Genomic DNA, 18210 nt, shown 5'->3' with positions numbered 1-18210 from the left:
CCCACGGTCCGTGATCCGAGCGCTAGTACGGGCGGGAATTTAGCGCTGCGTACCGGATAATCACTGAGTATCGCTCTGTTGTCCGTTCAGTATGCCACTACTGCTCGTGCGCCGTAACTATTGATGACGCACAAACGATTTATCTGGACGCCACTGGGAGCTAGGAAGGATTCAATTTTGTGCCAACCTTAAGCTTCACTATTCCATGTGCATGATGTCAATAGGGACATTGAACATGCGCTACTGCCGAGAGGAAAAGTTGCGACGGCGACTTCGAACCCGCTCATCACTATACTAGTCACTAATCCTGTTTGAACTTCTCTTTGCGAAGCCTGCCGTACGGTAGTTTTTGTGACCAATGGCTATGGGGACGAGAGTGATGATTCAATCACATCGAACATTCATTCAAAGGTAAAGATATGTATGTATACGTGGTTTATGTACAAACGCTAATGATACAGATACAGTACAGGGACATACATCCTTGGGCGAGTTCAGATACAGGGGTTATGCTACAGGCAGGATAAGTGATGTCAGATGAACATGGGGAACAAGCAGAATAACAAGAATATGCAGCTAAAATCTACCAGTGACCAAGTTCGACTTCGGCTCTATCAAAACCAATTTCAAGCCACTTCTCGACTCCATCAATTGGAGGAGACCCTTCACTAAGGCCCTGGAAGCCAACTCGGTTGTACAACTTCTTCGCGTGATTGTCGGCGCCAACGTATAATACAACTTGCTCATGCGTCTTCAATAACCTAGGCGAGCAAGTTAGCATCGTGGGGCAATCTCATAGCCAATAGCTCATACTCTCTGCAGACACGGCGAACCAGCCTTTCGGCACGGCCTTTGCGCCCCCACTTCTGTGGCGTGTACACCTTCGTGATAGCAGCAACAGCGTTTGACTCCCGTGTCACAGCAACAATGCTTGCGATATCGGTTTCTCCACCTGCATCTTCAATCTCGTATACCCAGACTTGCCCGTTTTCAATTAAGAGACTAGCCTCCTTAGAGGCTTGCTCAGAAGTGAGAATGAATGGATGCTACGGATTCTCATCAATGAATGTTCGCTTAAAAAGGAGTGGTGCAATAGACAAACCGAAGTATTGGCAAATTCTTGACAGAGTGAAGAAATCTTGTCGACATCCTGTGGCACAGCAAGACGCAGCTCGATGACCTCTTCCTCTGATGGAGCAACAGCGAGGACCGACGTTTCAAGGGTACACTGAGTACACATCGTAAAAATTGCATCATAGTATGGTTGTTTGATACAATCGATCTCTGCAATTTTGCCCCATGCGCTGGCGAAAGCTTCGGCGACTGGTTGAACAGAAAATACAGAAAACACCCTCTGCCTTCTGACGTTGGCCTCGTTCAGAAGCGCGTAGCATAACGCCTCCATGGGGCTTTGGAGGAGCTCGGGGATTAATTCAACGATGGGTGCTGTGGGAACAATGAAAATAGGGTATGTGCCTAATGGTCCCTCTGTGCAAGATAGTATAAACCGGATTTTGGAAGTTCCAGGCTCCGAGTAGACCATCCAAAGCTGCTCGGAATCGGGTAAGAACTCTGGATGGCTGGAAACCTTTTCGGCATGCGGAAGGATCACATTTGCGCGAGCAGCATGTGCCCGCAGAACGTCCCAGACATCCTTTGGGATGTTTGTACGATCAAAGTACCGAACGGGTGAATTTAAGCCAGGCATATCTTGCGTGAGGATTCTGAAGCTGGAAGGATAACTGGTCATGAGGGAGTATACCCTGGAGCTTTATATCCATAGCTGCGCCTGCCAGAGTACGTTGTGGCTTTATCTCAACGTTGTGATGTGCAGAAAGACCTAACGAACGTGAAAACGTATCGTCGTGTGGGAGAAATATACGGGGCTACAAAAACATAGTAGAAGTATTTTGCAGGGAATGGAATCTCACCTGTGGTCGAAGAGATGACTGAGGTACTTGCACGGTGACAGTAAATGGCTCGAAGTGCCAATATTCGGTGAATATTACTTGTCGTAGCTCTGCTTGAGAAATATCTCTTCTACGAGACAGAGCATACTGATGTATCCGGGATTTCCTGCCAGGGGCAGCGCCATTGCCATCCTGTGTGGTCACTAGCGTGGAAAACCCACTTTCTGGAATACACGTACCAATAACGCTCCCCACGTATTCCAACGTACTTGTATGCAGGGGAGATATGCGCTATGTCGACTTTCAAGGGACGGACGCTAAATTTGCCTGGCCTTGATGAACCTACAACCTGTGTTACATTCGAGTACCCGTGGTTGTACCCAAAGAAAAATCGCTAGAGATATCGGGGAACGTCAATTGCCGTGGCATTTGTAGATCTCGCTACAGACAACTACGTCTTCGCCTCTTACAAGACGTTGCCTTGAAACGATTGAGCACAGCCTGCAACTTCCCCTCGTTGTGCCCTCCAACCCAGCAACACCGATGTAGCTGTGACTGGGTTCCGTTGACCATGTATGAATTTTCATGGCACCCGGCAAGTCAAGTAGATTCCCGGGCATCATGATGTTGTGGGGCGGTGCTAACGTGGGCGCAGCAGGACAGAGGATAACGTTTTGAACCAGTCGCGTTCCATTGCGTCAATGCTTTTGAGCGGAACGTCTCCCATTCTGAGCTGAGCCCGAATGGCTTCGATGTTCACGGGTGCATGCAAATCTTGCCCCTGTGCACCCCGTGCATCTTTGGTTTCCAAGGCATGACGCGCCTGCTTCGACGATCTCGTGGTACATTATTCGTTTCACCAACGGGAATTGAACCATGAGATTTGGTATACTGGAAAATGGGATTGCACTACTGCCAGGGCCCAGTGGTAGTAGTAGCCTGTCAAGCTTGCGCGGTATTATGTAATGCCCTGTGATTTAAATATTCAAACTTCAGCCAAACAATTATGCAAGTAAGTATTGTTGGCTGCGTAAACTTGATCCCTCCTGAGTATAGTACTACCATCGGATGTCCGATAAAGCAGCTCGGAGCCACACCCATACGTCAAATCGTGCAAAGGCACGGGCAACTACAGAACGAAAAGACGTTTTTAAAAGCGTCCTTGAAAATCCATTCCGAATACAATGGTTAGTTTGATCTCCTCCAACTTACAATTCGTCTTAACGTCTCAAGCTAGGCCCTCAATCCCATCAAACGCGCAAAACTTGTTCCTCGCGACACTCATAACCACTTTGGAAAGCACGACAAAGAGCAGAAGCCGAAAATCTTCCAAGCCATACACTAGGAAAGCTCTACCCGGACCGGAAATCGCAGATTCGGTGGAGGGGACAAACCCGAGTCCAGACTCGATGATGTGTTCAAAAACATCTGCATGTGCCGCGGGTTCTACTCCTTCGCCGTCTCCGGTCGTTAGTCATTTTGCGCCATCTTCGAGCCACACGACCATCGGCATCAACGAAGTGACAAGGAGGCTTGAATCGCAGTTGAAGTCTGTCCGACATTCGGTCACACTCACTACCGCGTCTCATGCCAATCCAATTTCCCCCGACATTTCTTCCATTGCTGCCGTCTTTGTATGCCGTGCCGATGTCAATCCTTCGATATTATTGGATCACATCCCTCACCTTGTGGCAGGATACAACTCTGCACGACCTGTATCCAACCCTCTGGGACCTCGGAAGCCTCTGAAATTGATCGTTCTACCAAAAGGCTCAGAGTCTGCACTTGCCCAGGCGCTCGGTTTGAGACGAGCGGCGGTAATAGCCGTGCATGTAAGTGTTCCAGATGTCAGGATCCTTACTTCTGACGCCTCAATAGGATGATGCCCCATATTTACCAATTTTTTGCGACATGCTTCAATCTGTACCTATAATCAGCGCACCTTGGCTTGTTCCTCCAGTCCAGCCCAATACTCCGAAATGCTTGATTCCCACTCATATCAAACAATTACGCACCACTGCACCCAAAGACATGAAATCCGCAAAAGAACAAAGGGCAAAGGCAAGAATTGCAGCTAAGAAGAATAGTGCAAAGCCCAGGCCCAAGAAACGTGTCATTGCGACATCAAGACCAGACACATAATGAACCCCCGATATACAACGATAGGCTCCATACCATCAGTAAGTATTTGCCTACAAGCATGGTTTGACCCTTCATCTGATTAATGTGACATAGGTTGTTGGTTAGGTGCACCGCTCTCTTATCGGAGTCTTGTATCAATTCTAGATAGCAGTTCTGCTGCCTTCACTGTCTGGCAATACGACGCACGTGGGTAAAGTTCATACGAATTATTGACAGAAGTCAAGCAGTATATGGGTTTACGCGTTTCGTTCAGTACTCATATGGTGAACTAACGTGTTCGTCACACCTACATGGTTCTTGCGTCCACATCATGGTCCGATGTTTACTGCTAACATCAGCTCGCGTCTTGCGACAATGCGTCGAAGGTTTATCTGGTGCCATGATCGTTAACTGGCTTTACGTCTATCCAATTACATGACAGGGATGTTCTGCTCAGCCCCTCGCTCCTGGAACTCAACAATGGTTCCCTTCAGGTTTCGGGAAATGTCAATGATCTAGATATCCAGCTAATTTGAAATCTCGAGATCACGACATCAATGGGATGTCTATCCTGTGGTATAAACGTCAAAGATGGATTCAAATGGGTTCCAGACACTTGCAGATCTTGCTTCAATGCGTTTTCACTATATAAAACCACAGGGGTGAAGCCAGGGACGCTGACTTGTCACGAATATACTACTGTGGTGTGTAAAATACGATCCGCGTGCGTTGATCAAAGTCGGGGTGGGCGTATCACGAAGGTACATTTATGTTTTAGAGTCCACTGACATGAATCCGACATGGCCTCAATGCCCACATAAGGCCGTCGTCTTACTCTCGAGCGTAAATATACGGTGTAACGTCAACCTTGGGGTTTAAGCAATACGGGACTCATTGAACTTCTCGCCCACAGTGTCTTATGCCGCGTCTGGCAGAACCCTAGTCAACTTTCTATCTGGCACACCCAATTTTACTCGCGATGGATTTATCCAAATTTCGATCTTTGATCAACGACCTATACGCCATGACGCGAACTTCCGAAAAAACCAAAATCTAAGTCTGGCTTGAACTTGCTCAGACAGTCAGCAGTTTTGGAAACCACCATGCAGGTCCTGTGCGTCTCTATGACCCAGGTTCATTGGTCTGCACGCCAAAAGAGAGAAAGGTGCGTGGCCTACTAGTACCTGCACTGATACCTTAACTGTTTGCTTTCCTCATCTTCGTTGGAAAAGCACGCTTCACCATCGACGGCTGCGGAGGAGAAAGTAGGGGCAGGGTTTTGGGAGGACTCGACTGAGTGAGATTCAGAAGGAGAATATAGTGAGTTCACGCATTGTTGTTCTGGAGCTGGAGAGTCAGAAATGCGGATGATATCGCTGGCGTTCGGAATTGATTTGAGCTTTTTACAAGCTGATACAGGGACAGGTACATCATGATACATATGTGGGCGCATGGGGGGGCTTTCACATTCACTTGACCTCTTCCTGGTGCATCGCCTCCTTTTGCTTCTCTTTGCTTGCGCGGCGCCATAATGTTCCCGGTGCTCCATCCCTCAATGACGCGTCCTCTGACTAACCACCACACCCGGCGTTCTAGTCATGCAAGATCAAGATCAAGAACCTTCTCGCCAGCAACGAGGAGAGCATGCTTCGACTACCGCAGAACGATTCTGGGCGCTTCATTACACACCTCTTCTGCTTCTATCACAGGTATGTGTTGCGGTCAGCCCCAGCATGTCCTTGATCCATTTTTGAACAGGAACTGAACCCTGGCGTAGCACGGAGATACTTTGGCGCTTGGCTATCTACATGGGGTGTCTCGTGTCATGGTACGACGAGATCATTCTAGACACCTTTTGCCTGTCGACGGAAATGAAATGACCTTCAGATTCACCGTGATTCAAGTTGGGATCAAGCTCTAGGCACAACGCAAACGCTGATGAGAAAGATACCTCACGAACAGTGTGGCGCTCAATGTGGGTTTACATTCCTACTACTCTCTGATCGTGTGTCAATCATTAGTATATAGTACTGCTTCTCCTCCTTGGCGATCGGGCAACATGCTACTTGCCCTCGTACGAGTCATATAATGTCTACAGCTTCTTACGAGCTGCGAGGTCCTCGTCGGCGCCTGTGGTACATCAGAAGATCAGCAACAGACGATTCTTGATGCTCCACTACAACCGTGCCACTCCAAGATGGGTCGGGAACGTGTAGAGACTGCATGCTGTGTCACAGGCGGAGAGTCGATCTTTGATCGTGTTGATCTGACTGATATGTGGCGTTCATTCATACCTCAAATTTACAATGCTACTAATGTGGCACGATACATCCTTGCGCTTGCCATGCTGCAAACACCAGGTAAGCTTGCTGGTACCAGGTAAGCTTGCTGTCAGGGCCTCATTGTACTGCCTTGAGATGACGCTCGCCAGCAGGTCAAATACCCATAGTGAGCAGGATATACAAACCGCAATATCTCCACCCCAACGTGACATCCAATAATGCGCTTACTTCTATGCATGATCCTCTACTTCGTTGGAGTAATCCAAGCCGCAACTACTATCAGCGAGGATTTTGAAGCACCGTCATTCACGAATAGAACCCTGTGGAACATCATCTCGAGCTCCGTTCTCACTCTTTTCGCATGTATATACAGTGCCATCCATCCCAATATTCCGAGCCCTAAGGACAGCCTATTTCGTATCCTATGGCGGCGACTTGGGATCATGATTATGGCACTAATCGCTCCTGAACTGATCGTCGTATGGGCTATGCGCCAGTGGATGGGCGCTCGTCATGTCACGAAACAGTTCAAGAAGTCAGGGTATTTCAATGTTCCTCGGCCGCTGGAGCGGTCTGAAAGTGAGTTGTGCTTTCTGAAATTGGATATGTTCCTCGGACAACTCACCACACACGTCCTTAGATTATGAGTTGGCTGAAGTGCCTGCAGAGCAACTCCAACGTGAGCTCGACATTTTATCTTACATTCTGAATATGCTTCCTCATGATTCACCTGCTTCTGAAGATTATGATAGAGCCCGGCTTCTCGTTGGTCCTGGTGAAGGTGAACCATCTGTACTGGTGTTTCTTCGGCAGTTCATAGTACTCCAGTGTCCACTTCAAGATATGGGGGAACTCATGCTCTTGCGAAGCCATTCAAAAAGTTGTTTGAGGCTTACATCTCAGATCAATCCGAAGGCACGCCCGATTTTTGCTCTCCCAAACGTTTGACTCATGTGTATCCTTAGATTACGCGTGGACTCAGACGCACAGCTTCTTTGTGCTGATGGGCGGGTTCATGCTTTATATGAACGGGAAACCCTACCGTACACTACTGCCCAACGAGGTTCTCGAGCTGATACGTGATGACTGTATTGATGCCCCTATCCTAACGGCAAAGGAGATCGGCGACCGGAGCAAAGGCAATGTGATATCGAAAGGATTGATCATACTTCAAGTGGCCTGGTTCATTCTGCAGCTCATCTCTCGCGCGATTTATCGCCTCGAAACCACCCAGCTGGAAACAGGGACGCTCGCTTTTGCGGTTCTCAATTTCCTGACCTATGCGCTATGGTGGAATAAGCCTCTCGATGTTCAGTGTCCATATCGGGTGTACTGGAAGTCGACCGAGTCAATGCCAGAGGATCATATTAATGCGTATGTCTGCGTCTAGATCGATTATTCCGTTATTTATTGTCTACCTCAGCCTCCCTAATGATAATGAAGACAATGTGCTTATCACGATCATTAAGGCAACCTTCGGTCCATTTATGGAACTGATGGGCTTGAGCGTTCCCACGCGTAAGCTCCGAGTTCCTACATTTGATGGCAGCATCAAACTAGAAAACTCGGACAAGGTGATACTTGTATTTGCCGGAGTTCTGTTTGCGACGATCTTTGGCGGCATCCATTGTATGGCTTGGTTTTTTGCCTTTCCTACATATCGGGAGCAGGTACTGTGGCGCATCAGTGCCGTCGCTATAACTTGCACACCCTGGATTGAAATTCTAATAAATGCTGTCATGAGTGTTATATCGAATATTGACATAGGTGCTATAATGACTGCTGTCGTTATGTGCATATTTGCCCTGTTGTACATTGCAGGTCGTGGTATGCTCTTGGTACTTATGTTCACGACATTACGCCATCTTCCTGTTGACGCATACACGACGGTGTCGTGGATTAGTTTTGTGCCGCACTTGTAGTTTGTTTGCTTACTTTCATACTTTTGTAATCATACTCAGGATTACAGGCAGTATCATAGTACGCAAAAATTGTATTTCAGGAAAGAAAACTCCCAAGTCCCAGAACCAGATGAAATAGAAGAATGAATTGTGCTTGTAGCCTCCAACGACTCAACATGATGTTGTACAGGAAGAGAAGGACCTGGAGCGTGTCGATGTCCCAACGCCTCCTTCACCCACCCCACCTCCAAAGGCCAAAATCCACCAAGTCATGCATCATGCATGGCTGCAACGGGCTTATCTGTCTCGCTACAACATACAACACAAAGTTTCTTCAGGAGTTTGTGCCGTCTAGTACTTAAGAGACTGATTCAGAACACGTGCCACATTTTCGACTCCGACATGTAGCTCTCACTGGCCGGGCGGCACCTTAGCCAATCAGCGCCTTAGTAAACTGCGGGTACGGAGTCACTAAGAATTCAAATATTCATATTTGGTCTGGGCCCCCTATTTCAATGTCTTCCTCCACGTCGGCTAGCTCCACACCCTCAGACATCCGCCCCAGCTCCGGTTCATCGCTTAGCGGCGCAGTTGCAAGCTATTCCTTGGGCTTTCTCCTCGTATCAGTAGTCATTCTGCTCATCATCGTTGGGTGCTGTTTTGGTCGTTGGCGGCGTCGTGCGCTCCTCGGTGACTCAGATACGACGGAGCAGTTGTATGGAATGGGTGGGGGACGAAGGAAGTTGATCCCTCCGGTCTTTTGGGATACTTGGCTGAGCCGCCCGCCCGCTTCGACCGAGCAAGTATTGATGGCGGGTCAGTCCGAATGGTCGAGAATTCAGGTGTGTATTGGATCAATGTTCTGTTGTTTTAGCATTTGATGTTAAATTTCGACAGCCTGTATCCGTGTCTCTCATCCGCGCGTACCACTCTCGCGCTGCATGTCAACCTGCAGTGGGCGTATTCGAGTCAGCAGCACCTGCTGCAGATCCTTTCACCGCAACATGGCTTCTTCCCGACAATTCCCAGTATTCTTCGTCCCAACCTTCACCCCCGCGAAGACGATTTGCATTCCCTCTTTTCCATTCTTCCAACTTTCGTCTGTGGCCACGGCGACGCTCACGCACTCACCATCGCTCGTCGTTGTCCGAAAAGCCCACAGGAGATGAGACTGAGAATCACCCAGAAGCTGTGAGAATTGCTGTGATGATCTCCATGCCTTCGTCCGCCTTACGACGTTGGAACCAAGGAGAGGGTTCTTCGTGCCACTCTGCTGGTCCAGTCGATGCACTGCGGGAGTATCAGATAGGAGTCGCGCAAGTTCCATGGACACACGGTGAGGTACGTACTTGATGTTGGCACGGTTAGTGTTTTTATTTTCTGTTGCCAGCCTCCCAATGTGTAGACACAGCCGCTTGCGTTATATCGTCTGGAAAATGGGTGAAGAATGACTTTTCTGTCTGTTAGTTCAGACGTTCCGCTAGGATTCTTCTTCTCGCGCCGGAATGGCTTGCTACCTGAAAACACCAGCTTTCGGTTTTTGCAAAAACTCGATTGGCAGGAGGATAAGCTCAAGAGATCCAGCAAACGGAATCCAGACGCGAGGGTTCGATGGCACACGGCTTCTCGAATCTTGCAGCAGGTTCATCATCTATTTCATCCCTGCATTTCTCATCGTGATTACTTGACTGTTATCAGCAAATCAACGTGTTCCCCAGACTCTTCTGGACGATCTTGCGGCTCAAGGAGGTGAGGCCGTCTTCTGCCGCTTCGACGGATTTCTACTATGAATCTCCCGTAGTCAGACCTTGATGGGAGGAAGGCAGTCGTTCCTTCTATTTCGCTGATCCCCGTCTCGTGGAAAAAGCGGCACCGAGCACATGCGCGACTTACTTCTTTGGCGTGGAAATTCGTGTTATTCCAGAGTTCCGAGGATTGCCAGACTTAACGACCGGTTGACCTCAATTGATATCTGACACCTTTTTCTAATTCTAGCACACGTTTCGCCTTTTCTGATTGGAACCTGTGCTCTCCGAGCCCGTGAACCGAATGGGCTTCGAGATCAAAGTAGGCTTCGGAAGTTCGAAACTTAACTTCCTGCTTCCTTGACAAATGGCTGAATACTGATGGAAAACCACGAAGGAGCTCCCAGTTGTCTCAGGCCTAATGAAGAGATTCTGATATCACAGCATATCAATCAGGATTTCAAGCTTTTGTCCTCAAGAAAGACGATTGACTCATCGGTGACTTGTCGGACGGCCTCCGCAGCCGTTTACGAAGACCATTGCTCCTCGAGAAGACGTGCAGTGTTTGGCAACTTCCCGGCGGCCCGCGACGTGATAGATTGGTGTGTGGGAGTACATTGTTAACGAATCAATAAGTAAAGTTTATGAATCAAACCACTTGAAACTGATGCTACGTAGCTGACAGCTGCCTTTTTAGAACAACGTCAAAAGTTAAAATACCGTATTGGTCGACCGTCGTCTTAGGTGTTGCTGTAAATAGATCACGACTACATTGCTTATCTGGAGGTTCGGTGAAGTCAGAAGATCCTGCATTTGATGGGTCGAAAGTTTGAGTTCCGGTACATAAGCATGTATCCCCCCTTGCGTGGATTGCGACAGCCTTGATATAGAGGAAGTGCAATACAATTACAGAGGTCGTATTGATTGTCAGTAGATTATACAATGCGATTTCTAGCATTAATCAGTCTCGCGATTCTACACACAGGAACGCAAGCAAGAATAGCTGTTAAGTCCGCAATGAGAAGCACGCTGTGCAAGTCAGAAACGTTGTGAAGGAAGGTTCTCATGACGGAGTCAGAGGATGTCATCCGACACCGATGACAAAACGTTTGAGCGAATTTCTTGTAGATTGTGTGGAGAGGCCGTCGAAGCAGGCATAGTGCGGCACAATGTTGTACCAAAATTAGACGATGGTGGGATGAATAAATGGGAGAACGGTTGTTTTTGATTGATATCGTTAGAAGGTGAAGTGATATTGCCTAGCGCCATCCTATTGAATGGTGGTAAGTGCATGTAGGAAGTAACCACGGGTAAACTCACGTAGCAAGAGCGTCAAGTTCAAAAATTCGTTGATTAAGGGAACAATTACCGGATCCGAGCAGGATATCTGCAGCTTTACGCAAGCGGAGAGAAAGCTCGAGCACTACATCATAGCTCGATCTTTCAGTCAAACAGCCACAATGACCACGGGTTTTAAACCTGCAGGTGTCGTCGAGATGATCGGCGAAGACGTCGCCTGCAACTTGAGGAGTGTCGTATCCCGGGCTATTTTCAAATCCTATCAAACCCGGATAGGACATAAAAATAGAAGAAAAGTCGAATTCTCCGGTGAGAGGTTGCTCGCCCGCAATAAAAGCCTGAGTATGCGTGTACTCATCAATCGGCGTCATTATACAAGGAGAGGGTGTGCTCAAGGGACACGATACACCACTGAAGTAAGGAGAGCACAACACTGATGAGTTTGTCAAGTCGGCAGGATGTGGGTGTGGGGGCGATGGAACCTGAGGGGACGGATGTGACTCATCCCCAGGGCCTGAATTCGAACAAACTGAGCGAGATGGAGAGGTACTTTTTGTCTCGCTTTGATGTTCGGTCTGTTGCTGCTCAGTAGTCGAACGAGACTGAGAGCGAGCATGCCACTTCTGAAATTCTGATTCGGTAGAAACCGCTTGAGCCCAGCGGGGATGAGGCTTGTTCTTCAACTATTATGGACATTTGAGCTTGAAGTTTTTCTTGTGGCGTGACCAAACACACCTCGCGTATTACTCCCTCGAGCTCGGCAACTCGCTGACGAAGCCGCAAACTCTCGTCTTCTTGAACATCAGTTCGTTTGGAAGCATCATCCACTTCGTAGACACAAAGGCCGGTCTATTGGACACTTGCCGTCAGCCAATAGTAGCACTTGCCTTATGTAAAGGCACTTACCAGACCTAGTTGTGTGCAGCGACCACACGGACGCTTCCGGTCACACTGTTGTATAATATTCCTTCAAAAATTCTCCTGGTGCGCTAAGTTGTACGTACCATTCTCTTGGATGTGTGGCAGCTAAGGCATGACTGAGTCGTACGATTGCGTCGACGCTTGCGATGATTTCCTTCGCTGGATGCGGGGTTAGCCTCTGAGGTGGCCCGCTTTTTGCGAATAGCCTTGAGTTCTGTGGTCATGCTAGAAGAAGTTGGGGTGTTATTCTAGCTCCATGAAAATGATGAGATGTGAGATATTTGTAGTTGAGGCTCCTTGCCGTCTTGGCTTGGCATCCAAAAGAATCGAATGTCACGAACCAACCATGACCGCAAATCGTAATATAAACCCGGCACGATGATACGGCTGGGCGAGGTTCCAGGACACTAATTAAATCTGATAAGATCAATCTCAGTCAGGGAAAACAGGTGAGGGGAAAGGAATCGCCGTGGCACGCTAATCAGAATACGAACCACAAAAGGACGTGGGAGCGTTAGTGCAACCTGGAGTGTGCACGGTCACGGTAACGTTATAACAAGGTTGGCTTAAGCTTAAGTTTAAACATTTTGAAAACTGCCCCGCAGGCGACCTACTAGCTATAACTTTCGGAATTGGCATTCATAATCACATGTTCTAACATCCTGCAGGACGCGCGCGTTATCCCTACTACGTGCTCACCGGTAAGTCGTGACAGTCAATTGTAACTTAGCTTGAAACTTCCTCACTTACTTTGCTCAGGCTTGCTCAGGTTAGCGACAATTCTTTACACACGCCCGCACAGCTACTATACGGCATCACGGTAGTCTTCCTTTATTAGAAGGAACGACTGTCCTCCTCCGTCTATAAAGGTGTGGCTAGGAGCCTAGACTACCACTAGTCTCATGTCGGTAAGGCTCGCTATGTTAACTCTCCTTGAGGCTTGAGGATCTCCAGCCTGATCATCGGATCCTGTGCTCATTGCTTACTGTTACATTTCTATAACTCCTGTCGGTAAGACTGCGGGTCCAGTCAAAGCCCGGTGCTAAATGTTACCACTGATATTTACACGATTCCGACCCCCCCCCCCCGCAGTAGAAAAAAATACACCCCATCAATAGGGGGTACTGCCAGACGACATGTGATGATACGATCCCCCTACCCCGGCCCCAGCCAGGAAACTAACTATTTATACGATAGGCTCTGATAACAGGCTGCCAGCTGATGTGGAACTCGACTATCATGCATTTAGACGACTTGTCTGCGGACAAACACGATCACCGATGAAGCGTTGACTTGGGTATAGGCCCAAGTATGGGGTGTTAGGTGGGAACGATTCTACCTAGTAGCCCAGTTTTTATTTGGTTGAATCCTTCCATCTACGACCTGGTACCTGAGGATTGTGTTTTGGTATTGATGATGCAAGATTATGGTGCGTACGATTTTTTAAGTTGGGTCGGGCGGCGCCTTGATTCACAATCCCTATCAAGCCAACTTCCTCTGATTAGGCTTAGCCGTGATTAGCCAAACGACCCTGGTCCCACTTCCCTTACACACAGCGTTCTATCAGGGTCGGGCTTGCTCAACATGTATGACCAGGTAAGTAAGATGTATTGCTTATAAGTATCTCTTCGGACATATTCTTACAGATCATTTAATTCAATTTTCAATTTTGTCTGATATGAGTGCCAATGCCCCTCTAAGAAGAGGTTATTTAATATGGATCAGGTTGTGATACCACTGAAGCTCGCTGAATCACATTGCTGCGACATCAGTACTGTTCACAGTACAACATCCAGACCCTTCGGCATTACAAGATACATAGATTGTCTATTATTGACAATGATTGATGGTCCCCATTGCTATGCGCTCGTCCAAATCGACATGCCCTACTCTGTGAGCTCTTTTCCACCATCGCTGGCAGTACTAGCTGTACGTCCTACTTATTGGTATCATAAACCGCAGCCGCACTTTGATAATCGGCACCTCTGGATGGCTCAAAGCAGTGTCCTGCGTTACCTGTGTCCATGCCTCCATTGCTCCATGAATACTGCATGAAGTACCACGGCCGCGCGATCTGCGTCCCTCGGGACAATGTTTACAGATCTTCCACGCAAGTTTGACCGCCGTCTTCTAACAGGTCTCAGATTAGGATGCAGGAAAATCTAGAAAATCACCACCGACTCTACTAGTGTAAGTTTATTTACTGCCTTGAATGAAGCAACGCGTCTTCAAGCTTCAATGTTTGGACTTACCTAGGATAGACCTTGTGCCCTCGGCAAAATGAAGCCGAGTTTTAATGAAGCCGAATCTCGTCTCCTCTAGACGTATGTTACTATGTAAAACTTCACGTGCACAGTATTGGTCTGCTGCTTAAGCTGAACCTGTTCTTACACATGTTATAACTGATATACGTCCGCGAAAACAGCATTCAGAGGACCAAAGAACTCGTCCATCTTCAGCGGCATGTGTTCAGAGACTTGCAATTGAGCACACCAATAACCTGATGCAGATCGTCGATCAATCGATCGCGGACCCTCAAACCCGCGATTCTTGTGTGTGGTGACTCGTAGTATTGGTTCTTCTGGCCATAACCCAGCTCATTGGTAGGCGCTTGTTCACTGTTCTTGCTGGCTCCATACGTACCACATTGCTACGGCATGGATCTCATTTCGCTTGAATTTCATGAGACTAGACATGTAATGAGCGCAATACATCGAGAGAAGTAATCGTAATCGACATAAAATTTAACTGATTCAAGACTGGGTGGCAATACATACACTGCATACGAACTCTCTAGGCGTCTATAACGACCTGTAAATGAACAGTGTACAGGCCAACACGATGAACAGCTGTAACCCCCATCCTCCCTTCCAGGGTTGTAAGCTCAGCAATGATGAGGATGACCAGGGACCGTAAATTGTAAAGGCCGACACAACAATCTAGGCCAACAATTTTAAGTACTCGATCCAGGGTTGTGAGTTCAGGATTGACGCGAAGCTGTCGATTCCTTAGACTTTAGTCCTAGGAAGGAAGCCAGACGCTGTAGGCGGGATGGCCTACGCGAAACGGATGCTCCTGTGACATGCTCGGGGGTAGGGATGCAGATCTCGGACATGGGAACCTCGGACATGGGGACCTCGGACGTGGGGTCAACTTCCTCCTCGCCAGACAGCCCTGGCACCTTTGGGACCCACACATCATTTTGCAGCTCAGTGTGATAAGGCGACATTGAGACGTGGGGAGGGACATGACTCGGCTCTTGAGAGCCGTATGTCTCTTGAAAGGGATATAGGTGCTCTGGAGTGTATGGGGGTTCAGAGGCATATGGGGGCTCAGAGGCATACGGCTGCTCGTATGGTGCGTCAGCGCTAGGCATTTGCACGTTGATGACAGGCATAGGCATAGAAATTGATGGGAAAGGCGTGGGTGAAGGGTCGGGAATGGGTGGATACGAGTTGACTGTAACATAACGCACAGTCAGTCCAAGGCTGACGGGAAGAGAAAGGAACAGCTACGCACAATGTGCCATGGAATGTGTATGTCACGGCGTTCAAATGAAAATAGACTGAGCAGAACACTAGCTCGAGAAAGCGCAGTGCAAGGTGGATAATCAGAGGTTAGAAGGTGTCATGGGTGTCATGGTCGTTCAGATACCCCGTTATATAAGTCGTCGTCCATGAAGAAACACACTCGCTAAGCGCTAAGGGAACTTCTGACCCTGGTGGCTGCGTTCAATGACGCTCACGAAGATTCACATCTTGCCTGAGGGTCCTCTGCCGAATGCAACTCGCATCATCGCCTTAGTCGCCCACCAATCGCCATGCGTGAGTTTATAGAAAAAAGACACTGTCGGATAAAAAGTCCCAATGGAGGAGCACAGCCTATCTGCAGAAATGGGTCCTTAGAGGTCCTTGAGGGCGCCCGTTGACTCGGCGGACTCGTACCTGCCTGATTCGATGAAATCATTGTCAAGCATGTCAAACCTTGTTGTTATCACGGTCATTCTTGTCCGAATGCATAGCTCTACACTGTGCAAGCGCTGATTGCTCTTATTGTTTTCGTTGATACCTATCGGCTAAAATGAATGATGTCAGTGGCAGTAACCGTGGTATGGCAAGGACGCGGATGCGACAGTTATTAAGCGCGTGCAGATCCAGCAACTTATGGAACCGACATAGCCCATCAGAGCCGCAAAGAACCAAAAAACCATTCAGTGTGCAACCCGGCTCGCACGCCTGACATAAAGTCATACAAAGGGTGATGAAGAAACCCTATGCCCAACTCCTACCCGCGCGCCTCCCAGCTTCTACGCAGTCACCAACGCTCACACCCCCCACGCCGGCGCCAATCACCTCCAGCTTACCGCTCCACGGCATTCCCCGAAGCACTCCGCTCAGCTCCTGCATCCGCTGGAGGTGCCCTACACGCAGCAGGGGGATGCAATGCGCGTTATCCTGTACCCTCACGAGGAGTGGGTCAGGCAGACGCACGCCCAACTGCTCAGACAGCGTCTCTACAAGGCGAGGAATCGAGACCACAGGTTCGCGGAGCATCGCAGTTATTTTCACGATATCTGCGCTCCACGGCGCTTCTTGTGCCGACATTGACGAAGAATCGAAAACGCACCCCAGGATCGTGTTTTCTGCGTGCCCAGATGATGCCCGGGGCACGAGGTACCCGAACCCCACGGGGTGTAGTGTGTGCCCTGGAGACGCCAGGAACACGAGGTTCACGACTGTCACCGACGAATAGGGATTGGCAGTCAGATGTGGCAGTGGCATCTTGGGTGAGAGGAGCCCTTTCAGACTCGGAAGAGGCACAGCTGAGATAACGTGTGTTGCCCGGAGTGTCTCGCAAGACGATGTTGTTATCTGTGCACAGGTATTTCTTAACAAGTCTACCTATTCGAGGTGCGCCACGTACTTCGAACTGCGCAGTTCTCGGATTCATCCGAAGTCCCGTCGCGGACACACCGCCAACTAGACGCACGTTTCGCCGCGTCCTCAGCTCTCGCAAGAGTGCATTTACCAAGGCACCTATTCCTTGCGAGAACGAATACACAGATATTCCGCGCATCTGCTCGTCTACGCCCCCCAGCTGATATGGGGCGTCATCGACCTCCGCTGTCGCGGAAACTCTGGGCGGTCGAAGAAACCCAGTTACCAAAGAGCCACGACCGCGTTCCTCGGCATCCCAAAGTGACGGGAACGCCGCGCGGACGCTCAATTCTCGAGAGTCCGCTGCATATATACCGTGCACGAGTGCACTTCCGAAAACCCTTGCAAATTCGCTCCCGAAACGCCTACTCAAAAATTCGTCCACCGATTCGTCCTCGACTATAGGGGGTCTGTTCCATGGGCGAAATGGCTCCTGTGCTACAGCTGAAAGAAGCATACGGCCAAGGGGGGAATGTAAAGAAGAAGATTTAGGCGAGAGCCCAGAAGTAAGAAGGCTGAGCGGAGATGAAGGGATGCGAAGGAGGCCATGTGTCCCAGGCAGACACAGGAAGCGATTCCGAGCGGCCGGGGATGATTTCGGTACAGTCAAAAGAGACGGCGATAAGTCCAAAAGGTTAATCTAGTCTTGGACGTGCCCGATGAGAAGGTCCTCACGGAAGTTGTATTAGACTAGCCTATCACCCACCAATTCGAGAACGCTCTTTGAATTTGGTCTTAGAGTGCGCGGGCCAGCCTCCAAAAGCACGCTGGTTTCGCGACCGTCTTTAAGGACGATTTTAGCGCGCCTAGAATGTACCCATCCGCCAAAGTGGATGTCCTTGTTCAGCAGAGTGATCTGAGCTGCTGGAAACCGACGTGAAAGGTGAAAAGCGGCGGAAAGGCCAGTCAGACCACCACCAAGGATAGCGATAGAAGACGGTGCCATAATCCTCGTATCTCAAGCACAACACGAAGTCACTGACATATTTTCTGAAGAGTCTTGTTATGGGCCTGGCGCTCTCACTGCTGTGTATTGAAGCGGCTAGTTGCTGTTTAAAGAAGTATTTTCCCACGTATCTACAGTGACACGTTCT

At 48.9% G+C, this 18210-nt stretch overlaps 6 protein-coding genes across 6 annotated transcripts; 3 read left to right on the top strand and 3 right to left on the bottom strand.

The window, feature by feature from the left end:
- Positions 1–583: 583 nt before the first annotated feature.
- DEU56DRAFT_733420 (uncharacterized protein) lies at positions 584–1708 on the bottom strand (the record flags this gene model as incomplete). Its single annotated transcript, XM_041348334.1, has 3 exons — positions 584–761; positions 814–1046; positions 1103–1708. 3 exons carry the CDS (start codon positions 1706–1708, stop codon positions 584–586), a joined length of 1017 nt encoding a protein of 338 aa, XP_041210323.1.
- Positions 1709–2926: 1218 nt separating this feature from the next.
- Positions 2927–4348, top strand: DEU56DRAFT_253078 (uncharacterized protein). Its single transcript, XM_041345304.1, has 4 exons — positions 2927–3097; positions 3148–3742; positions 3789–4090; positions 4146–4348. Exons 1-3 carry the CDS (start codon positions 2979–2981, stop codon positions 4050–4052), a joined length of 978 nt encoding a protein of 325 aa, XP_041210322.1. The 5' UTR covers positions 2927–2978; the 3' UTR covers positions 4053–4090; positions 4146–4348.
- A 2113-nt stretch (positions 4349–6461) lies between these two features.
- Positions 6462–8235, top strand: DEU56DRAFT_884522 (uncharacterized protein; the record flags this gene model as incomplete). Its single annotated transcript, XM_041356165.1, has 6 exons — positions 6462–6892; positions 6954–6992; positions 7056–7094; positions 7142–7228; positions 7279–7687; positions 7737–8235. The coding sequence occupies exons 1-6, from the start codon at positions 6532–6534 to the stop codon at positions 8233–8235; spliced, it is 1434 nt and encodes a 477-aa protein (XP_041210321.1). The 5' UTR covers positions 6462–6531.
- A 433-nt stretch (positions 8236–8668) lies between these two features.
- DEU56DRAFT_979442 (uncharacterized protein) lies at positions 8669–10162 on the top strand (the record flags this gene model as incomplete). The annotated part of the gene is made up of 6 exons (XM_041359745.1): positions 8669–9056; positions 9112–9555; positions 9605–9615; positions 9682–9856; positions 9913–9963; positions 10016–10162. Exons 1-6 carry the CDS (start codon positions 8730–8732, stop codon positions 10160–10162), a joined length of 1155 nt encoding a protein of 384 aa, XP_041210320.1. The 5' UTR covers positions 8669–8729.
- A 676-nt stretch (positions 10163–10838) lies between these two features.
- DEU56DRAFT_792909 (uncharacterized protein) lies at positions 10839–12698 on the bottom strand. The gene is made up of 5 exons (XM_041352729.1): positions 12263–12698; positions 12165–12209; positions 11994–12107; positions 11280–11941; positions 10839–11229 (listed from the first exon to the last, which is right to left on the bottom strand). The coding sequence occupies exons 1-5, from the start codon at positions 12401–12403 to the stop codon at positions 11034–11036; spliced, it is 1158 nt and encodes a 385-aa protein (XP_041210319.1). The 5' UTR covers positions 12404–12698; the 3' UTR covers positions 10839–11033.
- A 3676-nt stretch (positions 12699–16374) lies between these two features.
- Positions 16375–18109, bottom strand: DEU56DRAFT_792904 (uncharacterized protein). Its single transcript, XM_041352728.1, has 3 exons — positions 17823–18109; positions 17103–17756; positions 16375–17050 (listed from the first exon to the last, which is right to left on the bottom strand). Exons 1-3 carry the CDS (start codon positions 18060–18062, stop codon positions 16451–16453), a joined length of 1494 nt encoding a protein of 497 aa, XP_041210318.1. The 5' UTR covers positions 18063–18109; the 3' UTR covers positions 16375–16450.
- Between the last annotated feature and the right edge of the window lie 101 nt (positions 18110–18210).

Source organism: Suillus clintonianus (genome assembly GCF_016758775.1).
Source record: "Suillus clintonianus strain FC179 chromosome Unknown DEU56scaffold_22, whole genome shotgun sequence".
In the NCBI taxonomy this organism is placed as follows: Eukaryota; Fungi; Basidiomycota; class Agaricomycetes; order Boletales; family Suillaceae; genus Suillus; species Suillus clintonianus.
This window is presented reverse-complemented; position numbering and strand designations above follow the sequence as displayed.

Excerpts from the sequence above, each read along its gene's own strand:
- DEU56DRAFT_792909 (XM_041352729.1), bottom strand. The coding sequence starts at position 12,403 with ATGACCACAGAACTCAAGGCTATTCGCAAAAAGCGGGCCACCTCAGAG. Across the intron at positions 11,942-11,993 it reads TCGAGGGAGTAATACGCGAG|TTGAAGAACAAGCCTCATCC; the intron begins GTGTGTTTGGTC and ends TGTCCATAATAG. Across the intron at positions 11,230-11,279 it reads GAACTTGACGCTCTTGCTAC|GATGGCGCTAGGCAATATCA; the intron begins GTGAGTTTACCC and ends ACCATTCAATAG.
- DEU56DRAFT_253078 (XM_041345304.1), top strand. The coding sequence starts at position 2,979 with ATGTCCGATAAAGCAGCTCGGAGCCACACCCATACGTCAAATCGTGCA. Across the intron at positions 3,098-3,147 it reads AATCCATTCCGAATACAATG|GCCCTCAATCCCATCAAACG; the intron begins GTTAGTTTGATC and ends GTCTCAAGCTAG. Across the intron at positions 3,743-3,788 it reads CGGCGGTAATAGCCGTGCAT|GATGATGCCCCATATTTACC; the intron begins GTAAGTGTTCCA and ends ACGCCTCAATAG.
- DEU56DRAFT_792904 (XM_041352728.1), bottom strand. The coding sequence starts at position 18,062 with ATGGCACCGTCTTCTATCGCTATCCTTGGTGGTGGTCTGACTGGCCTT. Across the intron at positions 17,757-17,822 it reads CAAAGAGCGTTCTCGAATTG|ATTAACCTTTTGGACTTATC; the intron begins GTGGGTGATAGG and ends GTCCAAGACTAG. Across the intron at positions 17,051-17,102 it reads CGAGAACTGCGCAGTTCGAA|ATAACAACATCGTCTTGCGA; the intron begins GTACGTGGCGCA and ends ACCTGTGCACAG.